The sequence below is a fragment of the Chlamydomonas reinhardtii genome, chromosome 1, assembly GCF_000002595.2.
Source record: "Chlamydomonas reinhardtii strain CC-503 cw92 mt+ chromosome 1, whole genome shotgun sequence".
In the NCBI taxonomy this organism is placed as follows: Eukaryota; Viridiplantae; Chlorophyta; class Chlorophyceae; order Chlamydomonadales; family Chlamydomonadaceae; genus Chlamydomonas; species Chlamydomonas reinhardtii.
In genome coordinates this window covers 5,502,270-5,528,558 of record NC_057004.1, presented here as the reverse complement: position 1 = coordinate 5,528,558, position 26,289 = coordinate 5,502,270, and the positions used below count along the sequence as shown (strand labels likewise).

The 26,289-nt window shown below is 65.9% G+C and overlaps 5 protein-coding genes across 5 annotated transcripts; 1 reads left to right on the top strand and 4 right to left on the bottom strand.

Moving 5' to 3' along the window:
* Nucleotides 1-361: 361 nt before the first annotated feature.
* On the bottom strand, nucleotides 362-10,163 carry CHLRE_01g039050v5 (uncharacterized protein). The gene is made up of 5 exons (XM_043058764.1): nucleotides 9,984-10,163; nucleotides 2,271-9,313; nucleotides 1,928-2,122; nucleotides 1,674-1,798; nucleotides 362-1,511 (listed from the first exon to the last, which is right to left on the bottom strand). Exons 1-5 carry the CDS (start codon nucleotides 10,102-10,104, stop codon nucleotides 1,373-1,375), a joined length of 7,623 nt encoding a protein of 2,540 aa, XP_042928678.1. The 5' UTR covers nucleotides 10,105-10,163; the 3' UTR covers nucleotides 362-1,372.
* A 100-nt stretch (nucleotides 10,164-10,263) lies between these two features.
* CHLRE_01g039000v5 (uncharacterized protein) lies at nucleotides 10,264-13,690 on the top strand. Its single transcript, XM_001690075.2, has 4 exons — nucleotides 10,264-10,510; nucleotides 10,684-12,926; nucleotides 13,038-13,091; nucleotides 13,262-13,690. Exons 1-4 carry the CDS (start codon nucleotides 10,318-10,320, stop codon nucleotides 13,418-13,420), a joined length of 2,649 nt encoding a protein of 882 aa, XP_001690127.2. The 5' UTR covers nucleotides 10,264-10,317; the 3' UTR covers nucleotides 13,421-13,690.
* A 39-nt stretch (nucleotides 13,691-13,729) lies between these two features.
* CHLRE_01g038950v5 (uncharacterized protein) lies at nucleotides 13,730-15,653 on the bottom strand. The gene is made up of 4 exons (XM_001689615.2): nucleotides 15,368-15,653; nucleotides 14,996-15,027; nucleotides 14,597-14,660; nucleotides 13,730-14,250 (listed from the first exon to the last, which is right to left on the bottom strand). The coding sequence occupies exons 1-4, from the start codon at nucleotides 15,584-15,586 to the stop codon at nucleotides 14,047-14,049; spliced, it is 519 nt and encodes a 172-aa protein (XP_001689667.1). The 5' UTR covers nucleotides 15,587-15,653; the 3' UTR covers nucleotides 13,730-14,046.
* Nucleotides 15,654-15,880: 227 nt separating this feature from the next.
* On the bottom strand, nucleotides 15,881-18,894 carry CHLRE_01g038900v5 (uncharacterized protein). Its single transcript, XM_001689614.2, has 8 exons — nucleotides 18,698-18,894; nucleotides 18,495-18,518; nucleotides 18,144-18,301; nucleotides 17,831-17,963; nucleotides 17,645-17,698; nucleotides 17,299-17,450; nucleotides 16,846-16,935; nucleotides 15,881-16,662 (listed from the first exon to the last, which is right to left on the bottom strand). The coding sequence occupies exons 1-8, from the start codon at nucleotides 18,813-18,815 to the stop codon at nucleotides 16,516-16,518; spliced, it is 876 nt and encodes a 291-aa protein (XP_001689666.1). The 5' UTR covers nucleotides 18,816-18,894; the 3' UTR covers nucleotides 15,881-16,515.
* A 308-nt stretch (nucleotides 18,895-19,202) lies between these two features.
* CHLRE_01g038850v5 (uncharacterized protein) lies at nucleotides 19,203-26,273 on the bottom strand. The gene is made up of 11 exons (XM_043058763.1): nucleotides 26,082-26,273; nucleotides 25,827-26,012; nucleotides 25,403-25,723; nucleotides 24,326-25,198; nucleotides 24,025-24,111; nucleotides 23,398-23,823; nucleotides 23,047-23,186; nucleotides 21,857-22,883; nucleotides 21,509-21,667; nucleotides 21,183-21,365; nucleotides 19,203-21,054 (listed from the first exon to the last, which is right to left on the bottom strand). The coding sequence occupies exons 1-11, from the start codon at nucleotides 26,157-26,159 to the stop codon at nucleotides 20,752-20,754; spliced, it is 3,783 nt and encodes a 1,260-aa protein (XP_042928677.1). The 5' UTR covers nucleotides 26,160-26,273; the 3' UTR covers nucleotides 19,203-20,751.
* Nucleotides 26,274-26,289: the final 16 nt, after the last annotated feature.

The window sequence follows — 26,289 nt, the reverse complement described above, 5'->3', positions numbered from 1 at the left end:
CCCCAGCCGACGGCGTTCAGCGTGGCAGACGACTGCATGCCCCCGCCGCCAAACGCGGCCTGGACAAACGAGGCGGGTGCCACGGCGCCCGCGCCTGCACCGGCGAAGACCTCGCCATGGCGCCTTGCCAGGGTGGGCAGCAGCCCAGGAAGGCGGGCCATGGACGTGTTGTCAAGGGGCGCATAGATCGGCGCGAAGGAGGGGCTGGGGGTCAGCGTGAACGGACGTGCGCGATGCAGTTCCATACATGCGTGTGTGGGCACCTCCCGCGGCCTGGACCTCAAGCGGCCCAGACCCGGGGGTGATGGTAGCCCGTGTCCCCAGCCGGTCCCGGGGCTTCTGTTGCACGGTTGCATGCACGTAACTATCAAAGTCTGCAGTCATTTTTACGCTGCCGCAGCTTGGTGAACATCGCCCAAGTTTCACTCCAGTTACGCCCGAGTTTTGCACGAATTCCCCACGAGTTTCGTTCGAGTTTACGCGAGCTGCCCCTGCGGCCTGCGCCCCGCCCGCGCGTGCCCCGGAGCGCTTTTCATGCACTCCAGCAAGTCCCACCACCTCACGCGCAGCTTCCCGTCAGCCCCCGAACCGAAGCGAGGGTCCCATGTCAACCGTGCGCGCTCAGAGGCAATGTTGGAAACCGGGTCAGCCCCATGCGTTTCTCTGAGTTTACACGCAGCTCACACACGTGGCTTCCCAAACGGCGCGCGCACGACTATGCACTCCACTCACGCGGCGCGCCAACCATCAGCCTCCGCCATGCCCCCGCCGTGCTCTGTCGCAGCTTCCCACACGCCTCGCTGTCCAACTATGCGTTCCCAATCGCGCCGCGCGCCAACCACCACGCCACGCGCCGCCCCTGTTCGTTGGCAGTTGCGCGAAAGCCCGTTTGTGATCCCCGTGTCAGTTAAAGTGTTGGTAATTGCGAGGATTGCCGCGCCGCACGCCGCACTTGCAAAGTACACGCATCACCACTGCTGCTTAGGCATAGCACTGCAGCTTTTGTCTACGCTAGATAGGGTGCAATCAACGCACGGGTGCAGCACATTTATTCGTCCATACCAGCGTGACGGCATGGGGTGACGCCATGGCAGCTACAGTTATCAACGATGCTTAACACGGTATCAGGTGATGCGCGTGCTAGCCCATCGGGGTTGAGCACAACTACGGTAGACGGACCCAGCCCGTCTGGCCAACTACACACATGACTAGGGGACACAACAATCATGCCCTACTTTCCAAGTGACACTACGTAGCCCCGTGGGCCTAGTAGCAACCGGAGTCCCCAACCTCCTCATAACCAGTGCTGCACGCTCGTAAGTGCACCCGGACGTTTCAGCATGCATATGCCATCTCAGCCTGTACAAGCAATTCAATTGTCGGCGCCCGCCTCGCGCTCGCGCCGCCGCTGCTCCTCGGCCGCGTCCAGCCCTTCTTGCGTCACAGTGTAGCCGTACGGGTCACAACGGAAGCCACGGCCGCTGCGCAGCACGTGGCCGCGCTCCATGAGCCTGCAGGGCAGGGAGAGAGGCGGGGCGAGGATATTGTAAAGGAACGGTGCACGGAAGTGCGGCCCAAACCCCTGACATGAGTCTCACCCGGGCACAAATAAACCCATAGTTCTCATCATATATGCCCAGCAAGTGCCTGCGGAATAGTAACTAATCACTCACAGCCGCAGTGCCTTGCTGGTGTCCGGGTTGTTGCCAAATTCCTGCCGGAACGTCTTCTCAAAGGCCTTCACGCCCGGTTGTAGCTGCAGCAGAATGCTTGCCGCCGCCGCAACCACGTTGGGAATCTGCACAGCATTCGTAGAATAGGAATCGGCATGCGAGGACTGGCGTGATGCGTGTTGCAAGACGCACGAACACGCCACTAGCAGCAGACACCCCTAAACCTGCCAGGTGAGCAGCGGAACCAGGCTCACCTGACCGGGCCGCCGAATGGTGCCCTTCTTCTTGGGGTTGGACACCGCCTCCTCGTGTGCCGCCGCTGCTGCCGCCCGCGCGCGCGCCTGTGGCACCGGTGCGGCGGTATAGCCACCAGCTGCGCTTGGGCCTCCCGCACCGCCTGCGGCGCCTCCACTCGCCCTTGACGCCGGCTGCGCCGCGCGTCCGCGCCCCTGCGCACACAGTGTGAGAGGGGATTGTCACCTGGCTACACATTCCAGCGGTGGCATGCAACACGAGAAATTCTGATTGGTAACCTGGGCCAACACGCCCTCGCCGACTTTACAAGTACTGTACAGCCAATCCAGCCAATGTTCTCACCTGGTTCGCAGTGCCATCAGCGCGTGCAGCGGGCCCAGCCCTGTCCGCCGCCGCTGCCGCGCCACCGGCGGCGCCACCAGCCCCGCGGCCTGCCGGCAGCGGTGGGCGACTGGCGGTACCCCGCCCGCGACCTGCACCGCCGCCCAGTGCTGTCAACGCCTCGGCCGCCGCCGCAGCTTGGGGCGACGGCGGCGCCCCTGGCATCGCTGCCGCCGCCGATGCCGTGCCTGCTAGGCTCCCCGAAGCGCCGCTGCCGCCAGGTGCAAAGAATGCAGCACCACCAGCGCTGCGTTTGCCTGTGGGCTCGGATGCCTTGCGCTTACGTGCTGGAGCCTCGCCGGCGTCCTCCGATGCGGCTGAGGCGCTCCGCTTCGTACCTGCCAGCGCTTGGCCACTAGGCGACGCCGCCTTGGATGCCGCTTTGCCACTGCCAGCAATGGCTGCGGCAGCGCGCACGGCCGCTGCCCGGGGCTGCACCACCAGGAGTGACGCCGGCAGGCCATCGCGGCCAGCGCGGCCCTGACCCCCATCACCACCCACATCACGGCCGCCCTGCCGCTGCACCACGGACGGTCCGGCGCCGGCATCAATTGCGGCTGGGCCACCAGCATCAGGTGCGGCCACTGTGCTGTCGGCCTCCGGCTGCAGCTGACGGGCAGCGCGGCACTGCTGCCACTGCATTGGCTGAGTGCCGGCTGCTGTGCCCTCCGTGGCTGGCAACTCTGCAGCACGCATCCACGGCTCGAGTGATGGAATGACCGAGGGATAACCCGCCTTTGGCGGCGGGGCCGCAGCCGCAGCCACGTCTGCCATCGCACCCACAGCAGACTGACCATCTGGCAGCTGGCGTAGGCTAGCAAGGTGTCCAGTGCGCTCCTTCTCCCGTTGCAGCAGGAGGCGCTTTTTGTGCGGAAGCTGCGGAAGCGGCTCTGCACCACCCTGCTGCTGGTCATCCAGCTGCTGCTCTTGCGACTGCTGATTGCTGTCCTCTGCTGCAGCCGATGGCGCTTGAGACACCGGTGGCTGCGCTCCCGCTGGATCCGTTTCCATAGGATCCGCGCCATTATGGAGCGCTGCCCTGCTCTGCTCAGCAGCTGCCGTCAAATCTGCCGTTGGCGCCGCCGCCACCGCCTCTCCTGTGCTGTCTAATGCCGGCCGCTCCACCAGCGGTGTCACCGTCTGATGCACCTGCAGCTGCTGCGTTGATGGCGCATGGACCGCAGCGGCTGCCGTGAGCTTCGGTGCAGCCCCCAGGAAGCCGCTCTGTCCAGCTGGTTGCGTCGCTGTTTCCCCACGCTTTGCCGCCGCAGACAGCTGCTCCGCCGGCTGCGAAGCTGCCGGCAGATGCAACGCCGCCACGGCCTGCGGCACGGCGGCCGCTGCCTTCTCCGCTGTTGATGTCAATGGCAACGGCTGTGGCCCGCTCGGCTCGGCGGAGGTGTGGGCGCGGACACGGGCGTTAGGGTGGCGTGGCGGCCGCCGTGACGGCCCGGCCACTGCAGCCGACGCCGAGTCGGTCACGGGGTTATTGGGGGCGTCCGCTTGCGCCTTGGCTTCCTGCCCCGTGCTTTTGGAAGCTGTAGCTTCAGGCTTGCTCTCAAGGCGCATGCGCTTGGCTGGTGGCGGCACAACCGACTGAGCCAGCTCCTGCTCTGCGAATTCAGCCGACGGCTGCCGAGGCTCCGGGCCCTGATTGGGCGTCAGGCGAGGTTCAGATGCCGCAGGGGTCACCCTGGTCACGTGCACGCTGCGGCTGGTGCCTGCAGCCCTGCTAGCGCCGGCCTTTGCCTCTGGCGCACTGCTTATGAGCTGCACAGCTGTCCGATCAGCAGCAACGGGCTTTGACGGTGGCGCCGCGAGGGACGGTGGCGTCACTGGTTGTCGACGCGCGTGGTTCCCGTAGGAGCCGGACGGCTGTCGCTTTCTTTCGCCAACAGCGTTCAGCGCCGCAGCCACGCCGTTACAGACGACCAGAGCCGGCTGCCCTAGAGCTGACTTGGCTGGCGCCGAGGCTGACCGGGGGCGCTTGCCGTGCCCGGCTAGGCTGGAAGCGGTGTCCTGCGCGCCCTGGGATGCTGCATGTGCTGCTGCCGATGATGGGGCAGACTCGATAGCTCCTTGATCCTGACGTGCCGTCTGGTGCGACGGTGGTGCACCAACCGTCACCGTTCGCTCCTCCGATGCGGACGGCTGCGGTGCTGCTCGGCGGGAGGCAGGGCCCGGTGCCGATGCCGAAGCCGTCTGCTGCCTATCGTCAGTCCCGGCCGCTTGCCGTGCGATGGCGGCAGCGGCCGCAATCGCCGCTGCACGGCGGGGTGCGACCGCAATCAGTTGCTTGTCAGCAGCAGCCTCAGCGCCGGCGGCACCCGCGGCCGCTGCCACCACCGCTGCACGCTCAATCTCTGACTGCAGCATGCGCCCACGCCGCCGCAGCATGGCCCGTTTCGGTTGCGTTGCGGAGGCGTCCTGACCTGGCGCTGGCTGCTGCTCCGATGCCGTTGCCGCAGCTGTGCCCTCGTCCTTGCGTTGCTCGTGGTCATCAGCCGCGACGGCGCTAACATGGAGGGCCTTGCGCGGGGGCGGGGGCTGCCCATGAACCCTCCTGCCGCTGGCACCGACAGCATCGCCCAACTGCACCGCCATCGCCACTGGGGCATCCTCTGCGTCGCGGGCTGGCCGCAGCAGGTAAGCCTCCGGCTCCGCCACTTGTGTGAACGTGGACGCAGCCGCCGCGGCAGGGGCTACCACGACCCCAGGGGCATCTGTTGTGGCTGCAGCGGCTCCCATGCTTGTGCCACCTCCTGTGCCTACGCTGTTGGGCCGCAGCAGGAGCAGCACGCCAGGGCTCTCGTCGCTGCCAACGGGGCCATCAGCGCCGCGCTGGGTTTGCGACACCTGGTGCTGCCGTAGCGGTGATGCTCCCAGCGCCGCACGCCCAGCCGCCTGCGGCAGCGGCTCGCAGCCTTCATCTGTACTCCGGCTGTTGACGCCAGCGACGCCGTCGGCTGCGAGGCCGACCAGAGCGCTCGGCAGAGCCGACCGCCAGCTGGGCACCAGCAGGGACGACGGCGAGCGCAGCGGCGTCAGGCTCCACTGCTGCCCCAAGGTCAAGCCGAGGCCCAGGCCCAGGCCGCCGAGCCCGCCCGGACTGCCATACATGGTGTAGTCATCATCGCGGCCGCCGAACAAGGACATCATAGCATCAGGGTCCTCCGCAGCTGCAGAACCCGCCACGCGCGGCGGGCTGGCGCCGAATGGCACTGCTGTTACCACGACCGGGGCGCGCGGGCGGGGTGAAGTGGAAGCGGCTGCAGCTGCAGCAGCGGCGCCACTGGCATTAGCTGTCTCTGAAGTGTTGGCGACAGCAGCGGCAGCAGGCTGCGGTGCAGCCGCTTCTCCTGCAGCAGCTCCTGCAGCGGTATCCGGCCCAGCTAGCAGCTGCGCGGTGGGTACCCCCGCCGCTGCCTGCGGGCCGCCTAGCGATACGGCGGACGAAGTCGGGACACGCACACGGCCGCGGCGCTGCTGCGTTGGGGCCGGCATGGTTGCCTCGCTCCCAACGGCGACATTGGCCGCTGACGCCGCACCCCGAGGCAACCTGGCATCGTGAGAGCCCGCGTCGGCCTCCTCGGGCGGAACCCCGGCGCGAGCCGCAGCGGCCGCGCGAGCGGACGCCCCAGTTGCGGGTGCTGCAGCTGCGGGCGGAGGCTTGGCAGCGCCGCGGTTGAGGCCGGGAAGCGGAGACAGCCAGCCCTGGGTGGCGGCGGCGGCCGCCGCGTCATGGCGGCCGAGGTTGAGGGCCAGGCTCGAGCGCCGGCTGAGCACCGCGGGGCTGTCTAGCAGCGCTGCCAGCGCAAGCGGCGATATGGGTCCGGCATCAGCACCGGACGCGCCACGCCTAGCTGGGCTTGCAGCGGCGGCGGAAGGAGTGGCGCCGGTAGCTGCAGAGGCGGCGGCGGCGCCACCGCCGCCCCCATCGGCACTGATGCGGCGCAACTGCCGAAAGCTGCCGGGCGAGCCGATATCCATGAGCAGGCACAGGTCGGGCAGTTCCAGCATGTACGGCGCGCGCTGCGGCGGCCCGTGCTGGTCGGGCTGTGACGGGACCTGTGTGCCGGGCTGCTGCTCGTATGGGTGCGGCGCAGCGGCGATCGCGCAAGGCACTGGTGGCTGCTGGGAGTACATGGCCGCCGGTCCCTGTTGCTGGGCCGATGGTTCGTGCCACACCAGCTGCTGCTGATGCCCCGTCGGCTGCTGCTGTGGGTAGTGCGGCTGCGGTGGATAGCGCTCCTGGTGCTGCGCATAGTTATGGTGGTGGCTGCGAGCGTACAGCGCGGCAGCCGTCGTGTCGGCTCCATAACCGGGGGCTTGACTCGGCTGGCGGGCATCATAGTCGGCCGCTGCGGCTCGGGCCCCGGCGATGGCAGGCTGCGACAGCTCCACGCGGAACGGCGACGCGGTTGGCTGTGACCCAACCGCCGGGCGGAAGCTGCCGTGTCCGCCACCCGGCCCCGTGGACTGCCCCTGTGCGCCCAGCGGACCGCTGAACTGCTCATAAAGGGAGGAGGCGGCGCTGGGGCCGCCGGCCGCCGCCCCGCTCGCCTCCATCGCCCAGCTGCCGGCGTAGTAGCTGCTGCTGCTGCCAACGGCCGCTTGCTGCCCACTACCACCCGTGTTACTGCCCGCCGCTGCAGGCACCGCGCAATACCACATCTGCTGTGGGTACGCCCCGTATCCACCGCCATAGCCGCCACCGTGCGCGTAGTAGGGCTGCGGAGGCGGGGCTTGGCCCGCGTACACGTACTGGCAGTACTCGGGCGCGTGCTGTGGGTACTGTGGCTGCTGGCTAAGGGCGTACACGCCTTGCTGCGCCGGGTGCCGGTAAGGCAGCGAGGGCTGCGAGAAGAGCAGCTGCGCGGGCTGCTGCGTGGTGGGTGGGTAGGGGCCATGCTGAACGGTGGGCTGGTGCTCCTCAAGGTGCTGCATATGCTGCTGTGGCTGTTGCCGCACCTCCGGCGACGGCTGCCGCGCCGCCTGCTGGTGCTGCTGTCGCGGCTGCTGGCATTGGTGCTGCTGCTGCGGCTGTTGGGGCTGGTGCTGCGGCTGCGTCGGAAAGCCGGCGTGGTAGATGACCGGAAGGTAGGCGACCCCGCCCGCGCCAGCCGCTGGGCTCAGGCCTTGGGGCGGTTCGTGGGGATGTGCCAGGAAGGGGTCTGGGGTGTTGCCGCTCACCGGGCGGTTTGCTGCACACGGCTCGCCGGGCTGCAATGCCTCGCTGTAGCTCCGCTGCAGCCATGCGCTTGTAACGACATTGCTGCCGCCAGCATAGCCGTAGCCCGCAGGTCCAGTCCCGGTACCAGCATTTGTATCCGCGGCGGCAGCGGTTGAACGCGGGATGGGTGTGCCCGCGGCGGCGCTGCCCTCCCCGCGCGCCACGACCGCCGAGGCCGTGCCCTGTCCCGCTGCAACCCGGGCGGGGGCAGCGGTTGCAGCGCCTCCGAAAGGAAGGAAGGAAAAGCCAGGCTGGGCCGGCGGAGGGCCGGACGCCATGGCTTCTTGCGTGGCGGAGGCCGAGGCTGAGGCGGCGGTATCCCCACCTAGCACGCACTTGATGCTGTGCCCGGTCAGCCGGGCTACGCCGGGTGGGCTGCGCAGGTTAATGAGACCCGCCAGCGGGCCGTCCTGAGGCAGCCAGTTGCCGCCCGCAGCGCCGGGCAGTGCGCCGCTGCCGGCTGCAGTGGGGGCTGATGTGTCGGCCCCAACGCTGTGGCTACCGCTGGCCCCAACACACGCTGCCACGCTGGGCGACGGTGCACGGCCGGTGGCCGTTAGCGCACCACCAGACGTTTCGGACGCCGGGGGCGTGGCGCTAGAGCGGTTGCCCTTCTTGCTGCTTCTGGCTGTTGCAGCCTTAGGCGCGGGCGGCGGCATGGCAGCGGCAGCCAACTGCTGCGCCTCAGCCACGGCCTTGCTCCGCCGCACTCGCAGCGAGGTGCGCTGAGGCTGTTGTTGCTGCGCCGGCGCCGCGGTAGCGCCCCCTTGCTGCGGCTGATGCTGTTGAAGAACCGCCGCCGCTGCCGCAGCTACCACCGCCGCCGCCGCGGCAGCACCGGCGGCTGATGAGGTAGAGGGTGGGAGGACGTTGCCGCTGCCAAGGTTTGCGGCATCACCAAGAGCGCTCTCTGGCTCCTCCAGGGGCTGTGGCGTTCTGCTGAGGCGACGCAGCAATTTGCTGGCGGCGCCACTGTCGGCGCTGGGGGCAGTGACACGCCCTCGCCTGCTGGTGCCGTTCCCATTTGGCGCGCCACTCGCGGATGGTGAAGCGAAGGCGAAGGACCCACTCAGATCCACGCCAGCCGCTGTCAAGACCGGTCCGCCGGCATGCGCGGCCGGTGCCGCCACTGGGTCGTCTGAAGGCGCGCCTGCTGAGGTAGCGGTGGCGGCGGCAGCAGCATGTGTAGCAGCGGAGATGGATCCTGGTTGAGGCTCCCCCGGCCACAGCAGCTGTTCCCCGCACAGCATTGGCGATTGCACAAGCTGCTGCGCCTGCGCCTGCGCCGGCGCCGAGGGTCCCGAGACTGCGCCGGTCGGCCGCGAAGGGCCTGGTGGCGGCCGACCCACATCGCCAATCTCGCCGCTGCGCAAGCTGCCAGAAGCTGGACCGGCAGCTGCTGGTAGTTGCTCCGAGTGGTGTCTCAGGCGACCCCCGGCCGCGGGCTGCTGCCGCCGAGCTGCCGCGGCCGCGATGTGGGTCGGCGCCGGCTGCCACGTAATCGGCTGACCCAGCTGCGCCGAGCCGTCCTGGCCGGCCTCGCCGCTAAAGGTGTGCCAGTAGCTCCACGGCAGCTGCGCCTGGGCCCCGGTCGTAGCCGCGGCCGTGCTAGCAGGCGCGGTCGCGGGCTGCTGCAGCGCGCCTGGCGCGTCGTCAGCGACACCGGGCCCCCGCCCCAGCGTCAAGCCATGGGCTGACCCAGAGCTGCCAGCAGCACCATAGTCCATGTGCGCGCGAGGCGAGCACCGCAGCAGCGCGGCCGCTCTCCTGCCTGGAAACGGGAGGGGAGGGGGGGGTTAACGACCCGAAACGCGGTTGTTAGCGGCCTGGGGAAATGACGCAAGCGAACAAGGACACTGTCGCAAACGTTAGCCAAGCCCATGCCGATCAGCGCTTGCGTCTGGGTTGGCGCCGGCAAGCCTGGCGCCTGCGCTTTGGCGCCAAACTCACCGCGCCTCTCCTCTCCGCGCCGCCGCTAAGCTTGTGCTGCAGCTAAGGGTGCACCGGGCTGTCCTACTGCAAACCCAGGTGGCCGCGGCAATAAAGGCTAAGCGAGCGGAAAAGCCTGCTCGGGCCTAAGCCTACTCTAACGGCGCTTCAGCGTCAGGTCGAGAACGTGGGTTACAAACGTGGCGGGAGACCAGCGGTGCATAATCGTATGACTGAAAGACAGGGCAGCCCCGCGGCGCACTTGTGGTGCTCAAAATCCTGGCATGCAGACCGGATGGCTCCCCTCCCGCCAAATGCCGCCAGCGAATCCCGCTTTCGCTCCGGTCCGTAGTCTCCAGCGCGCTGTCACCACGCCGCACAACGCATGTAACATAAACAGGTCCCTAGTACAGAAGCTGATGGGATCATTTTTCGACGAAGACGGTGAGCGGCCTTACTGCGCTTGAAGCCCTCGCGCTGACCTGCGTTGACCGCTCCCCGTCCTGATCTACCTGTGGCTGCGATCTTCCGAGCGCAGACGATGCCTGGGGCGGCAGCAAGCCGGCAGGAGCCGCGGCCGCGGCCAAGCCCGCGACCGCTGCCGCAGCGAAGCCCGGGTAAGCTGCTTTTCATTCCTTGCTTCGCTCCTGCACAGCAACAGGAAGCATGTGCCCCACCATACTCAGCCTGTCGCATGCTTACGATCAGCAGTGAGGCTCGGAGGAGCAAGTTCAAACCGGGGCCGCTGCTCACCTCCGTTTTTGGTGATCATGCAGCGGCTCGCTATTCTCCTTCAAGGCCGTCGGGGCTGGCGGGGCCAAGCCCGCCATCAAGAAGAAATTTCAGATGGAGGATAGTGACGACGAGGATGAGATGTTCAAGGACTTTGCGGTGAAGGATGACGACGCGCCCGCGCCTGCCCCGGCGCCGGCCCCGCCACCAGCGCTGGCCGCGAAGGAACCCGCGGAGGCCGTCACCACTGCCGCCGCGGGGCCCAAAGCCGGCGCTGGCACTCCTGCCGGCCTGGTGGACGACGATGGTGCGTGATGAGCAAAAGGCCGCGGGTGATGAGTGCGGTTGGACCCAGGTGACAGCTAGGTTGACGCATGCGTGTGCAAGTCTTTGTCAGCGGGTTCCCCGCAACGGTTTGCCTTCGCTTGCGCTCCCGTAGTCTGATCCCATCCCATTGCACGTTACACGTATGACCCGCAGACGACATTAATGCGCTCCTGCTGGGCATGGACGACGGCGACGAGGGCGGCGGAGTCGATAGCGCCATCACCGGACTCATACCACACGCTGCCACAGCCGCTGCGGCCGACACCAGTGCCGGCGCCGGCGCAAACGAGGAGGGCAGCGTAGTGCAGCAGGGCGCGGCGCCGCAGTTGCAGGACGACGCTTCCACGGCTGCGGCTCTGGCTGCTGAGCAGCAGGCTGCCGCTGCAGCGGCGGAGGCTCGGCAGCAGGCGGGGCTTGTGCAAGAGGCAGCAGCACAGGCTGCCGCCACCGCGGCTGAGGCAGCTGCAGTGGCAGCGGCAGCTCAGCAGCAGGCACAGATGGAGCAGGCAGCAGCTGCAGCGGCACGGCAAGCCGAGGAGGCGCGTGCGGCGGAAGCGGCGTCGCATCAGGCGGCTGAGGCGGAGGCCGCGCGACAGGCCGCCGCCGCCGCGGCTGCGATTCAGCGGGCGGTAGAGGCCGAGAAGGTAGCGCAGCAAGCAGCCGCTGCGGAGGTCGCTAACGTAGCTGCGGCTGAAGCAGCAATGCACCAGGCAAAGGTACAGGCGGCGGCGCCGGTTCAGGCGCAGCAGGCGGAGGCAGAGCAAGGGGAGCGGCAGGCTGCTGCCGACACGTTGACCAGGCAGCAGGAGGCCAAACGGCAGGCTGAGGCGGCTGAGGCGCGCGCTCATGCTGATTGCGAGGCCAAGGAGGCTGCCGAGGCTGCTGCCGCAGCGCAACAAGTAACGGCGACGCCGGCAGCAGCAGAGCCTACACCCGTCATCATGGCGAGCACGGCCGCGGTTACGGATGCGCCTGCCACCGCGCCAGCTCCGGTTAGGGCACAGCAGCCGGCGGAGCAACCCGCGGTGGCGGCAATGCGCGGTCCGGGCGGCCCTCTGCCAGCACGTGTACTAACGCTGCCCCAGCCCCTGCCGCCAGCGCCTAAAACCGCTGCCGCTGCTACGCCGGCTGTACTCAGCACCGCAGCGGCTGCGCTGACTGGCGCATCCCGCGGAACCCTGGGTGGCGGCGCCAGCACCTCAGGCGGCGGAGCGGCGCTGCACCTGCCCGTGGCATCTGCGCCACCGCCGCCGGTGTTCACTGCCGCGCCGGCACCAGCTGTGGGGATGCTGGGGCTTGCCGGGCCAGCAATGCGTCGACCGACGCTCGCGCCCCCAGGCACGGCACCAGCTCCACAGCCGCAGCCACAGGCAGTGCAGCCCATGCCGCTGCTGCAGCCGTCCAGGCCAGTGCTCGGTGCTACAGCCGGTGCCGGCGCTGCCAGTGGCAGTGCCGGGGCCAGCAGTGCGCCCATTCTGCGGCCGCAGCTTCCGCTGCAGCGGCAGACGCAGCCGCTGCAGTCAGTGGCGCCAGTGGCAGCCTCGGCAGCGGCTGCACCCCTCAGCAACGGCGCACCGCCGCCCAAAGCCGACGCCGGCGGCGGGCTCCGTGCGCTGGGGCTAGGGCGCCACGGTGCTCCTGCCAACCAGCCGCCTGTGGGTGCTGCCGGGCCGTCCGAGCCGCCCAAGGTCCCGCACGCACCCGCAACTGCGCCCGCACCTCCGGCCGACGTCCCGGCCGCGAGTCTGCCAATTCTGGAGGTTGTGACCATGCCCGCCGCCGCCACGGCCGTGGTCACTCCGCCGCTACCGGTGCCACAGCCCCGCCCGCCGCACACACACGGGCCCAGCAGGCTCCATGCAGCCGATGCACCACCTTCGCTGATGGCGCGCCAGGCACTGCCCGCAACGCCCAGCCTTGTGACGCCAGTGCTGCACACGCCGCCTCTGGCGCCCGCCGCGCCCGCGCCCGCGCCAACGCCGCCAGCGGTGGGGCTGCAGCCAGTGCAGCCCGCGGTACCGGTCGCTGCTGCGCCGGCGGCGGCGCCGGCGCTCGCAGTGTCCTTCACCTTTGCCGACGCCGGCACCTCCGTGACGCCGCCGGTGAGCGTACGTCCCGCCTGGACCATCACGGGGCCTGGCGGCGGCTGTGGGCCCGCGGGCGCTGCCGCGGGCTCCACTGCGGTGACACCGACCAGCGGCGCCCCGTTCCCGGCAATGGCAGCGGGGGTGTCGGGCGCACTGGAGCCGTCGCCTGGGGGCCTGGGCATGCCATTAAAGGCACCGGATTTTAGTGGCAGCGGGCGGTTAGGTCTGGCGCCGCCGCCGGCTGCGGCGGCGCCGCCGGGCGCCAATCTGGCGGTGCGCCTTGGTGACCCCATCAAGGCGCTAGAGATGGTAAGTATAAGTGCTTTGGGGCTGAGCAGCGTGGTCGCAGGGTAGCAAATCCTGACCGACCAGGCTCACCTTTGCCCCATTTCCCACGCGTGTGTGCGGCCACCCGCACAGATGCTGCTGGAGGCGCAGGCCATGCGGGACGAGGTGCTGGACCTGCGCGTGCAGGTGCGCAACTGAGGCAGGGGACGTGGGGACCCGTGAAGGATGGACCAAGTGGAACTGCACCCACAAGCTGCACCCGTTGCGAGCCCACATCTTCACATTTGCCCGCCTCACATTCTCGTACCCAGCCCATTCTTGTCTTGTCTCCCCAACGGCGCCGCTCATTCCCACAGGCCGCGCTCACCTCCAACCGGCTGGTGCGGCTTGACAACCCCATGCTGCGCGACCGCATCAGCCGCCTCAAGGCCGAGGCGGCGGAGGCGCTGGCCGCCAACGAGCGGCTGGTGGCGGATCTGATGCTGCCGCCGCTGCAGCAGCCCCAGCAGCAATAGCAGTAGAACCTGGAGGAATAGCAGCTGCGGTACTCGCGGGCGTATAGAAACTGCAAGCGATGACTGGGTAGAGAGGCGAATGTGGGAGGATGCTTGTGCCTAGGTCAGGTAGGGCAGTGGCATGACAAAAACAAGGCTTGATTTGTGGTAGCAGGCTGTGGGACTGCAGCTCAAGCGCTCAAGCACTGGCTTATGCGGCATTGAGGAGTGCTCCTTCAGCGGCGGGTCCGGCTGGGATGGGAAAGGCGTGCAGTGTAATGCAGGGTGCTGACGAGGTAGGGTGCTGGAAGGCGGGAATTCAACAGTAAGCCGTATAAATTGTTACACAGAATAAGTCATCTCGGTGCCGGCAGCTTACCACACTATTAAATCCTCCACACCACGGCAAGCCCGTGCACGCAACACGCGATCCCGAAGCCTGCATGACCCCGGAGTCTGAACGTTTATGCGCGGCCTGCGAGCAGCACACTTACCAACCCGACCGCCACTGCAAGCCATTGCCGCAAACAGGTCCTGCCTGACGGCCATTGCCGACGACGCCCACCCACCGCCCTGATGACGCCGTCAACCTTTGGCAGGCCGTAAACTTAGGGACACCCCACGGCCATTTTTCGCCTCCTAGCCCCCTACTTGATGTTCTTCTTGCTGCCTGCCTTGTCCTTGCTGCCCTTGGCCGCCGCCGCCGCCGCCGCGCTGCGCTCCAGGCGCTGGTCCAGGAATTCGGCGATGTGGTCCGCCTTCCAGTTGTCAATGCGCACTGTCTCGCTGGGCGCGCCGTCCACACCGCCGCTGAGCCGGATCTTGGGCGTCGCGCCGTGCGTGTACGCAACCTGCGAGTAACGGGTGTGCAGACGCGCGAAGCAAGGGTGGGGTGTGGAGTCTCGCCATCCCCAGTCAGACAAAGACCAGGAGGCGCTAGGACGGGGGTGGGGTCACTAGTCTGCATTCGCATGGCTGGCAAACAGAGACGGTGGGGCGCGTCAGATGCCATCTTGCACAGCTTGTTACATGCGGTGGCTGTGTTGACACACTGAAACCGTGGTACACCTGCTCTGTTGCACATGACGCGGGCCTAACGTCTCTGTTGCACATGACGCGGGCCTAACGTCATACTGCTGCAGAGCAGTGCGCGGCACGCTAATTTCGCTTTGTGCTATCAATATGACCGCACCGCACCTTGAGGTGGGGCGCGAAGGACGCGGCCCGCTTATCAATAAAGTCCTTGATCTGCTGCAGCGTGCTGTGTGGGGGATAGCCGAATAGGGTAGGGGCAGGGATAGGGTAGGTATGGGACTGGCCTGCTAGGAGAGCGCCTGACGGACACGAGTAGGGAAGTCGTTTCCCAGCGGTTGGATGTATAGGCACCAGAGAAGGTGCGCCAGCACCTTGTAACTATTTGCGGGAGCTACGCAGTAGGGTCACGACAGGCCGCAACCATCCCTACGGCAATGCCGCCACCGGCACGTGCCTCACAAACGCGTCCAGCTGCTACGCGCCCCACGCACCCCGAACCGCGCCGCACATCAGTACATCACCCCTAGCAACACTCTGCCATGAGGGGTCCCCGCCACACACCTGGCACGCCACTGGTCGATGATGAGCTCCGCCTGCAAGTAGCAACCGCGAGGAAGACATGCAAGACACAGGGCAGACATTGAACCATTAAAGCGCCGCGCGGAATGCCCTGTGCGCCCTCCCATACTCAACACACCACGCACACAATACGTTGGGCATCTGATCCTGCTCCGCTTCCGTAAGCACCCCAGTCCTTCTATGCTCCATGCACCGAAAATTCAGCTCGCTTGCACAGCGGTGCCCAGAGGCCATGCTTCACATGCCGCACTGAGCGCAACCCGGAGAGGGCAGCTCCTCCCGCCGCGTGCCTATGCGCCGTCCGCCCCACAGCCCCAAGGTTCGCAACACAACCGGCACTCCCCCCTTTCACACCTTGGTGTACTTCTTGACCGCCTCGTCCTGTACGCAGCATCCCTTGCAGTCTCGCACCAGCTCCTCATCTTTCACAAATTGCGACAGCAACTCGCAGTCTGAGCACGCCGGGTTGATGAAGCCTAGCTCGCTGCATTTCGTTTGCTTGTCATCGACGGCGTTAGATCCGGCTACAAGGAGCGCAAGTAACAAGCACGCGAACGACGTCCAGTTTGGCATCCTAAACTAGGAAACGCGCTCTGAAGAGCACCGAGCTTGAACTGTAAGAAAAAGTTGTTTCGTGGAACCTAAGTTATACGCACTATTGGAACGGAATGAGCTTTAAGTTTGGTGCGTCAGGTCACCCTCCCACACACACATGCGCTCATCCCGCTCCAGCCGGCCGTGCCAGCCCTTTAGCCCGATATTCGCTGTTTGTTTGTGCCAGCCGCCTTTCGTGCTGTTGATTGTAGAGGACGCGACCAACTGAGCATTATGTTGCTACGGCGGTAGCCACTAGCCAGCGGGTTCGGAGGCTTGCCGCTCTTACAAGTCTCACCACCTTGCTCTTGCACTGTTGCATCTATGTGGCTTCGCCTTCCCTCAGCACGCAGGGCGACGCAGATGTCCTGCACTCCTGCCTCCATATCTTACTATCTAGCTCAATGGCGCATCGATACAATACTTATTGTGTCCAGGCAGCACGCCGGATATATCACGGTAAATGCGAAGGTGGAAGCCTATCCCACCGCTTTGCACACATCACGCCTGCCTTGCGCTGCGCACCTCACCATCCCACGCGGCCATGCCGTCTCAATTTCTGAAGAAATCCCTCACATGAAGACCAGGTGAGCATAACATCCGACACAGTGTCACAAATAAACAGTATCCACCATCTGCTGGCTATACTGTGGGGCCAGCCCGTTCTTGCAAGTAATCACACGGCCAGCACACCGTCCCAGCTCTGCTTCTGCCTCCCTTGATTGGCGTTCAGAACCCGTAAGTCCATAGTCATTGCCGTCTTCGACCGCTGCGCGCGATACAGCCCCTCACCTTAGCACGACGATCCCCGATACTCGGAAACCCCTCAGCCCCCGGCATGTGCTCCGGCCACATGCGCCCCCGCCACACACCACCACAAGTGGCTAGCCTAGACACCCGTCAAGACCTCACTTGGCGTGCGCCAGGATCCAGTCGCGCATCTCCGCCCGCACCTCCTCCTTCTCCGGCCCGAACAGCAGCTCGTGGCGGCCCTGCGGCACCTCCTTCAGCGTCACGTCGCTGCTGCTCACGTGCTTCAGGTGCTCGCGCAGTGCCTGTGGGTGGTGCGGTGCGGCGGACACACGTGACGGCGGGGCCGAGATTGAGCGTCGGAGACAGCTGCATCGAGGCTATGCACTTGGGATGGAACCGTACGGGTGTTGCGCTGTAACTTGCAAGGTGCTCCTGCGGGTGGTGTGCTTTTGCTGCCAAACGCGCCACGCCCTTGCGGCACCTACCGGGAGACTGGTGCACTTGTCGTCTGTACCGTGCACAGCATAGATGGGGAGCTTAAACTGCTTGCGCAGCGGCACCAGAGCGCGGAAGCCCTGTGCATGGGGAGGGGGGTTGCGTGCAACACGGCAAGACGTCAATCGTCATTGCCGGCACCAGCAGCTGCGCCCGGGCCCTTTCCTCCAACACACGGGCCGTTCTTTCTAACACCTGTACCGGTTAAGGCGCCATTAGCCGAACCCACATCATCACCACTGCCGCAGCGAAGAGCACTGCTCCCAGCGGTGCTGATCCTCATGATCACCGCAGCTCCCTCTTCCCACGCACATGCCACCTCCTACGTGCCCCACCCCATCCGCTCCACGCCATGCTTGACCCCCACAACCCGCCCGCCGTGCCGCCCGCCCGCCCGCCCGCCAGGCAGGCCGCCCGCCCGCCAGGACGCCGCCGCACCGCACCTTCAGGCACTCATTGCCGGTCTGCGCCTTGACGTTGCCCTTGGGGATGAGCGGGTCGTCCAGGTAGGCCTGTACCACCGCCGGGTCCTGGCTCATGTCCTCCGGCCGCACCGCCGGCACCAGGTGCGCGCGAGGCACCATGGCGGCCAGGACTGCGGGCACAGGGTGTGTGCGCGGGTAGGGCGGTTGGCGCGGTTGGCCACGGAGGCAGAGGGGGCGCGGGCGTGGAGCGGCGTTGACAACAGGCTGGGACGCACCCCCTCCGTGGGAATGATGCAAACAACCATAGCTCTGGATGACCTAGGGTGGATGTGCGTAGTAGTACTGGCGACACACCCGAACTCACTGTTTCCGACTGCGGCCTGGAACTTGAGGATGGGCGTCCACTCCACGTCGATGGCTGCAGAGGGGCACGACGGCAGGGAAGGCACATGAGCGCGGGACCCTTGCTGGCGTACGTTCGCATCTATGACCCCACGACCCCAGCACGACTCCAGCATGACCGCACGGGGTCTCCGGCACCCACGCTCACCTGGCGACTGCATGAGCAGTCCGGCGAAGGTGTCGGGCCGCCGCAACACCACATGGCTGCCCACCAGCCCGCCCAGGCTGTTGCCCGCCATGAACAACGGCTTGGAGTCGGTGCCGTTAGCCTTCAAAGCTGGCTGCGGTTGCAGGTGCGAAGATGGTGGCGCGGGCGGGGCAGGGCAAGCGGCTGGGTTAGCGGGTATACGGTAGGTGTGGTAATGCATAGAGGGAGCATGAGGCGTTGTGCGTTGGAGAGCTGGCGTGCGGAGCAGCCTGGCGCCCACCAAGCGCCTAGGTCCCTGCCATCAAGGTCTCACCTGCAGCACCTCCTCCAGAAAGTGGATGGCGTCCTCCGGCAGATAGTCAAACTTCTTGACCAGGATGCGATCAGATGCCTTAGACGGCTCCGATAGACCCATGCCGTGAACATCGAAGCCATACACGGCAATGCCGGCGTCCGCCCACACCTTGAAGGCTGCAGGCACGTTGTTCGTGCATCCGAAGGTTAAGGACACGACAATGCATGCCTGGCACGTGTACAGATACAAAGCACGGCCAACCGCCAAGGCGCACGGCGCAAGAGGGCCAAGGTCGGGAGAACAACGGGGGCACAACCGGGGGCTGTCAGCAACTGCCACCAATATGAGCCAGTGCCTGGGTATACTTACTTGCATCAAAGCGATCGATGTACTCTGTAGCCGATAAGTCGATGCGATGATGCAGCGCGGGGGGGAAAACGCTCGTCAGCAATTCAGGCGTTCAGACATGGACCAAGGCTAAGGCGCCTCAAGGTCTAACACAAGCGCGATCATAACCTTTGCGTCATAATCCGTCAACAGAGGGTTTACGTACGAAGTCCGTCTAGTCTCACCTCCCAGACCGTGATGCCAGCACAACACAGCTTTGACCTCGCCGCTGTCGGGCACGTGCGCAACCCAATAGAGCTTCTGGCCACGTTTGTTAGTGAAGTGGCTTGTAGTCTTCACCATCTTGGCAAGCTGTGAGCGCGAAACGATGTGCTGAAAGTTGTTGCGGTCTGTCACGATAATACCAAGACCAGAGTAATACTGAAGGCGCTAAAGTATGTATGCAACATTCTGAGCAATTGGTAGCTGCTGCCTTGTGCTGGAGATCTGCTACTGCGGTTGGGCCTGGACCATGCCGCCCGCGTCCCGAGGCCTGGGCAGTCCCCGAGCGGGCTGTCGGGCTCCCCCAGTCGGTTCATTCATTACCACAATTGAGAAACAGCTCTGGCTCCGAGCCCCACGCCGCACTGCTGCGCTAGGCTGCGCTGAGGGCCTGAGGTCAACCAGCGCGGTGGCGCCGTGGCGCACAAGGTGAATTCGTACCCATCGCACACCCACACAGGCCCACACCTCCGCTTTTGTTTACATGGGTTGCCATTGGCCTCCGTTGGGGTTCACCCCTGCCACGTATTGCAGTATTGCAACTGACCGGCACAACCACAGGGACGCTCAACATCTGCCATTGGAGCGGTGCAAGCATCACGAGTGAACGACCCAGCCCCTCGACCACATTACTGTACCCTCCCTGTGATCCTGTACTCGTCACCCGGACAGCATCTTTCCTGAACGCAGGCGCCAGCTGGCTGGACTCGCGAGCTGCTGCAGGTCAATCGTCCACGTCATACCGTTGACTCTGCTGAGCTCGAGTGACTGGCCGCCCTGTGAGTGCGCCTCCTGCACAGGTTAGGGCTCTGGAGGGTGCGGGAGTCCAGAGTCTGCAGCAGCTACTGCCAAGGCCCATCTTCTGTCGGCTGTTCCTCATCCCCAAATCACCCCATTGCAGCTTGTCCTGAATCCCCATGTCCTGAAGCGATGGACCCAATGCCCAGATGTACAACCAGTGGGTAACCCGACTTAGCCCGCTCACGTGGATGGCAATCGTCAACCCTTATGACCCCAGCCAGGCATCGCACCGGCCCCTCGCACCATAATCCCACTTCATGGACACCAACCGAAAGACGCGAGTATGAACCCAGCCTTGTACTGCATACACGCCTCAGGTTGTCTTGCAACCCATCCACCCACCACGCCGTCAATCTGAAGCCCTCGCCCGTGAGCTGCTACTCGTCCAGTGACCCAGATGACCATCGATTACCGGTCCCGAAACCCAGGCACCATACCGGAACGCTGGCGCCTTGGGGGTACCGTTGTTGTGGCGCTTCAATCGCCGCTGGATGTCCACGACGACCCGGCCGCTTTGCCGGGAGCAGCATCCTCCACGCGGCTCGCCACATGGACACATGGCGGGGGTTGACGCCGTTATGGTTAGCGGCGTCGGCATGGGCCTGAAGCCTAGCTGATGCGTAGCAGGGGTATGGCGGAAGCTGATGTGCATAACATGTTCCCGAGTTTTGCTCCCACGCCTTCACCCTGTACCCCTCATGTTGTGTCCAACATCGTGCTATCCTCAGTCCAGCCACCCTCCTTCCTACGTCCGCAGCCCGCGCGTGCTTGCCTTAGTCAAGTCTTGCATCAGCACCGCACCACACACAGCGCGGCGTTTACTTCCCAGCCACGCAATCCATTGCTACTAGAGCGCTGTTCAGCGCAAGGTGGAACCCCGAGAAACAGCGGCAACCCATGGCCCAGGACCGACGCGAGAGACCATTACGTCACACTTGACCCACATGACCGTCAACCCCAAAACCAACCCCGGGCGTAGTGCGGAGAGCTCCGCATTTAGCACAACAGCAACACCTTGCCAAACCCTAATACCCCAAGCACCTGGGACACAACGTCCCGCCCTGCTGCCGCGAGCGCACCCTGTTCATACCTCCCTTCCCGGGGACTGGGGCACGCAGGCACCCAAGCAGAGGCCGCACCGTGCTGGTGTGCTATTGCTATACGCGCAAGGTGGAAGGAGGAGTTGGTGTAGGTGGGAGGGTGGTGGTTGGTAGGTCTAGTAGCGCGGGCGCTTGCTCGCGTCGTAAGCAGCCGCACCGTAACCACCGGCCGCGTAGGCGCCGTACGCCTCTCCCTCGCGCTTCTGGCCCACCTGCGCCGCCGCCTGCGGCTGCCCGTAGCCCGCCTGCTGCTGCCCGTACGCCGCGTACCCCTGCTGTGCCGCCTGCTGAGGCTGCTGCTGCTGCCCGTAAGCGGAGTAGCTGGCCTGAGCAGCGGGCTGTTGCTGCTGTGTGTAGCCGCCAGCCGCTGCAGCGTAAGCCGCCTGCTGCGGTTGCTGCTGCTGCTGCTGACCGTAGGCCTATGAATGGGCAGTGTGGACCCAAGTACGATGTCAATATGCGCAGTCCAGATTGCAGGCGTGAGGGCTGCATTCAGGACAGGCTCAAGCAAAGGAGGCACAGACGCACATCGGTAACAAAGACTCACCGTAGCCTGGCTGTAGCTGCCGTAACCGGCTGCCGGCTGCTGGCTGTAGCCCTGGGTTGCGCCGTACGCGGGCTGCGCCGCTGCCGCTGCCGCCGGCTGGCTGTAGCCGGTGGCGGCCTGCGCGGGCGCGCTGTACTGGGGTGCCGCCTGTTGTGCCGGCTGCTGCGCTGCGCTGCCGTAGGCCTGCAAGCAAACCAGTGTATCGAGGGAGCGGACCGCATTATATCAATTGCTTCGCCAAATAAAAACGACAAAACTTAGCTTCCATCCCACCACGCAGAACACGGACCAGTTTCGAGCTTCAAACTGTTTGTGTGCAAACTTGCCTGCGGTGCCGCCGCGTACGACGTCGGATACGACTGCGTAGCTGGCTGGCTGTAGCCCGACGCAGCCTGTGAGCCATACCCGGTCTGGGCCTGGCCGTAGCCAGTGGCCGGGGCGGCCTGGGTGGTGGTGCTTGCGCCGTACCCGGACGCCGGGTACGCCTGCACAATTCACACAGCAACCACCAGGATTCAGCCCTGATAGTCTGCAATGCCCAGTACCGTAGTCCCCTCCTTGCTTGCTAGCGCGCGCACCCATTGACGTTCCATTGACGTTCCATTGACGTTCCATTGACGTTCCATGACAAACAGTGCATGTACAAAACATCATTAAAGCCCCGGCGCGCCTACCTGCGCAGGTGCCGAGTAGGAGGTCGGGTAGTTGCTGGCAGCGGCCTGTTGGCTGCCGTACCCAGTCGCGGCCGCGGGTTGCTGCTGCTGCTGCTGACCGTAGCCCGACTGCGCACCGTACCCGGAGCTCTGCTGCTGCCCGTAGCCTGACTGCTGCTGAGCGCCATAGCCGGAGCTCTGCTGGGCGCCGTATCCGCCCGCCTGTGCGCCGTACTGCGATTGCTGCTGGTAGCCGGAGGCGCCCTGGCTCGCACCATAGCCGGAGCTAGCACCGTAGCCAGTGCTGCCGGCGGCGGCGCCTGACTGCTGGCCGGCGCTGGCGCCGTATCCGCTCGCGCCAGTGGCGCCGTAGCCGGCGCCGCCCGAGACCCCTGTGGGCGACACCGGCGTCGCGCCCTGCTGCGACCGCTGGCCCATACCACCAGACGCCCCGTAATCCGCACCGCCCGAGCCGCCGTACCCACCCTGGCCGTACCCTGACCCGTAGCCGCCGCCGTAGCCGCCCTGCCCGCCACGGCCCATGCCACCACCGTATCCGCCCATGCCCATTCCACCGCCCATGCCCATTCCACCGCCCATGCCCATCCCACCCATGCCGTAACCGCCGCCGCCATAACCACCGCCGCCGTAGCCGCCGCCGTAGCCACCGCCGTAGCCGCCACCATAGCCGCCACCGTAACCGCCGCGGCCGCCCATCATGCCGCCGCGCGGGCCGTAGGGGCCGCCGCCGCGGCCCATCATGGGGCCCATCCCGTACGGGCCTGCCGGGCCGGCGCCGTACATGCCACGCGCCCCGCCGGGCGGGCCGGCGTAGTAAGGCGCACCGCCGCGCCCGCCGCGGAAGCCAGGCGTCATCATGTTGCCGGCACCGCGGCCACCGGGACTGTTGTAGCCGCCGCGGCCGGGACCGCGGCCGCCAGGGCCCTGCGTGGTGCGCTGGCGGTCGGTGTGCTTTGAGGGGTTGACGAAGGAGATGGCCAGCTTGCCCATCTGCGGCGCCTCGTTGCCGTCCAGGGCATGCAGCGCGCTGCGCAGGGCGTAAACCAAAGCAGCAGTGTCACAGGATGGCTTGCGTTGCGCTGTGCACGAGCCCGAAGCACTGCGCTACGCAAGAGGCAACACCTCCCCAGTGAGGCAAGCGCAGACAGCAGTAGCATGGAACTAGGCAGGGGGGCAGAGCATCGACTCACGCGGCGGCATGATCGGAGCGCATGAACTCCACAAAGCCGAAGCCCTTGGAGTAGCCCTGGGGGCCGCGCGTGATGGAGGCGGAGGTGACGGGGCCGAACTCGCTGAACACCTTGCGCAGGTGGTGCTCGTCGCTGAAGGACTGCGCGGCAGAAGAGGAGGGGTTTGCAGTCATGCTTAGCTAAAAAGAAGTGAAGTTGAAGCCAGGCACCTTGGTACAGCGGGCGGCCGGAACAGAAGATTACCGTAGCTTCAGCAAGAGCAGTTACCGGGGATCCGCAGGCAGTGTACCTAGCTAGACGTGCGCAATTGTGTGATAATGTCAGCTGGCATGCACATGGTTGTGCACCCACCATGGGCAGGCTGGCGAGGTACAGGTTTCGCGAGAAGATGTCCTGGACGCGCTTGGTGTGCGTGAACTCGCAGCGAAGCACCTTGGCGGCCGCAGCCGCAGCCTCCCTGCCCTCCGCGCTGTCGTCGCCACCCTTATCCTGTCCGTCGTGCTGCTCCTGCTGCTGCTGTTGCTGCTGCTCACGGTCCTCCTCCTGCTTCGCTTCTGCCTCTGCCTTGCCCGCGCCCTCCTCGCCCACACCCGGCGGGGCCTCCTCGCCGCCAGGACCCCCCGACTGGTCCTTCATGTCTGTGTCTGCCTCCGACTTGGCGGGCGCCTCGCCGCCGTCCGCGCCCGCGCCAGCTTCCGCCTCCGCCTTGGCCTTGGCGGCGGCCAGGGCACCCATGCCGCGCGGCCGCTGCAGGTCGTTCTTGGTGGTCATGAGGTCCTGTGTTAGGAGGTGCGAAAACGTTGAGGGCATGGCGGTGAAAAGAACGCCCAAACATGGCCGCACATCCTCATGCCACGGCAGCTAACGCTAAGTTAGTTCAGTGGTTCACCCCACGCACCCAACATGCCCGCACACGGCATTAGTATACCGGCTGCAAGCGCCTTCAGTCAATGGCCATACTAGCAAAAACGCGCGCACCTGGAACGCCTTGCGGCTCTGCGACTCCAGCGACTCCTTGGCCTTCAGCGCCTCCGCCGGCGTGGCGTACTCCACAAATGCGTAGCCCTGCAGAGCGCAGCCAGCTCGTTCAGAACTGCGTCGCTGTGGCAGTGTTGCTACAGAGATAACTTACAGGATCAGCCGGCGCCCGGCACCCAGTCCTTGCCCTCGCATTCCCCACACCGGCCCTTACAGCCCTCACACACCCGTCAACCCCCCTTCACTTCTTCGGAATGAATTATGATGTAGTCCCCCGCTCCCTTCGTGCATGTGCACGCACCCGGGTCAGGCCCGAGCCGCCGCGCATGATGTGGCAGCGGCACACACGGCCCAGCGCCTCCATCTCCTCCCGCAGTGCCGCGTCGTCGTCCTGCGTGACGTTGCCCAGGTAGAGCGTGCACTGCAGCGACGGCGCGTCGATCATGAGGCGGTCGCCGTGCAGGCCAAGCGGGTAGGGCAGCGAGTTGAGCCGCATGGCCGTGTAGCGCGCCACCTTGAGCACATCGCCGTCGCCGCGGCCGTCGTCAAAGGTCATGTGCAGCGGCGCCGGCTTGGGGGCAGGAGCCGGCGCGGGAGACGCGGCGGCGGCGGTGGCAGCCGAGCCATCCGCGGCCTTGGCCTGCGCTCCCTCCTCGGCCGGCTTGGCCTCCTCCTTAGCCTCCTCCTTGCCCTCCTCCTTGCCCTCCTCCTTGGGCTCCTCCTTCGGCTCGTCCTTGGGCTCGTCCTTCGGCTCGTCCTTCGCCTCCGCCGCCGCTTGCTGCTCGCCCTCCTGCTTGGGCTGCTCCTCCGCCTTCTCCCCACCCTCCTGCTGCTCGCCGCCCTCCGCGCCCTCGCCAGCCGCTTCCCGCGCCGCGGCCGCCTCCTTCGCGGCCTCCGCCGCCTCGGCGGCGCGCTTGGCCTCCTCTGCCGCGCGCTTCTCCTTCGCCTCCGCCTCCTTGGCCTCCGTGTAGCGCTTCAGCGGCTCATCCAGCGGGTGCGAGGCCAGGTCCTCCTTGCTGAGGGACCAGGGCAGCGGGGGCGGCATGAGGCGCATCAGCGCCACATTGCGGCCGCGCTCCACATTGTCGAAGAAGATGCTATGCACCGGAATGCCCAGCTCCTCGAACACCTGCTTCACGTCGTCGGGGCTGGCCTCCAGCTTGATGTTGCGCACCTGCAATCGGTGGACAAGGCCGGGCGGGCGGAGTGGGCAACTTATGGGAGTGTGAGGAAGGGGTAAGGCAGCGGGCGCGGGCAGATGCAGCGGCACATGCTGCATCACAGGCATCCGCTTGCGGACACGCTACTCAAGTCCAGTTGGTGCCGGGGCTAGCCTCCGACCCGAACCCTTCACAGGAAGCAGCGCGCTCCAACCCACCCGCAACAACGGCAGCGGCTTGAACTCGTTGGGGATGTCCATCGTCTCCCACTCCTCGGGGCCGTAGTCAACAGCCGGCGTTGCCTCCTTGGATGGCGCCTTGTCCTCCTTTGTTTGCTGCCCCTCAGCGCCCTCGCCCTGGTCCTTGGCGGCCTCTTCGTCCGCCTTCTCCCCGTCCTCGCCGCCCTTTCCGGCATCTGCGGCGGCCTCATCCTTCACTGGGTCCGAAGCGCTGGACGGCACGACCTCCGGCTCTGGGTCCGGCTTGACCAAGGCATCGCCCATCTCCTCGTCTGCTTTGGCGTCCTCCGCTGGCGCAGCCTGGTGTAAACAGAAAGATGGACAATGTGAGTATGCACGAGGTATGCTACGCCCGGCGCTGTAATGGTGCTCGAAACTGCGCCCTCGCCACCAACCAACTCGCCTGTGCAGCGGGTGTGCTCTCGCTTGCCGGAGCCGCCTCCTCCACTGGCTTTTCCTCTACAGGCGCAGCAGCACCAGCGTCAGCAGCATCCTCGGCAGGCGCAGATTCCTCAGCATCTGGCTGATCTCCGCCCGTGTCCACTCCCATTGCCTCCTGTAGGCGCTCAAGCAGCTCTGCCTTGCGGCCCTGTAGCACGCAAGAGAGTGAGGCGTTAGATGCACAGCGGGTGCGTGGTACACTATCAGGCTTGCGCACCTTCTCGTTCAGTCCACGCTTGCGCAGCTCCGCCTGAAGCTCAAGCACGGTCATCTTCTCAATAGGCTTGTCCTCCATTTTGGTAGGGTTGCAAAGAAAGGGAGGCTTGTGCTGATGGAGCTTGCGGCGCACAGGATTTCTGTCCTATTCGGTGGCCCTAATCAGCAAGCTTGAACTGCTGGCCCTGCTATGCAGGTCGTTAAGGGGC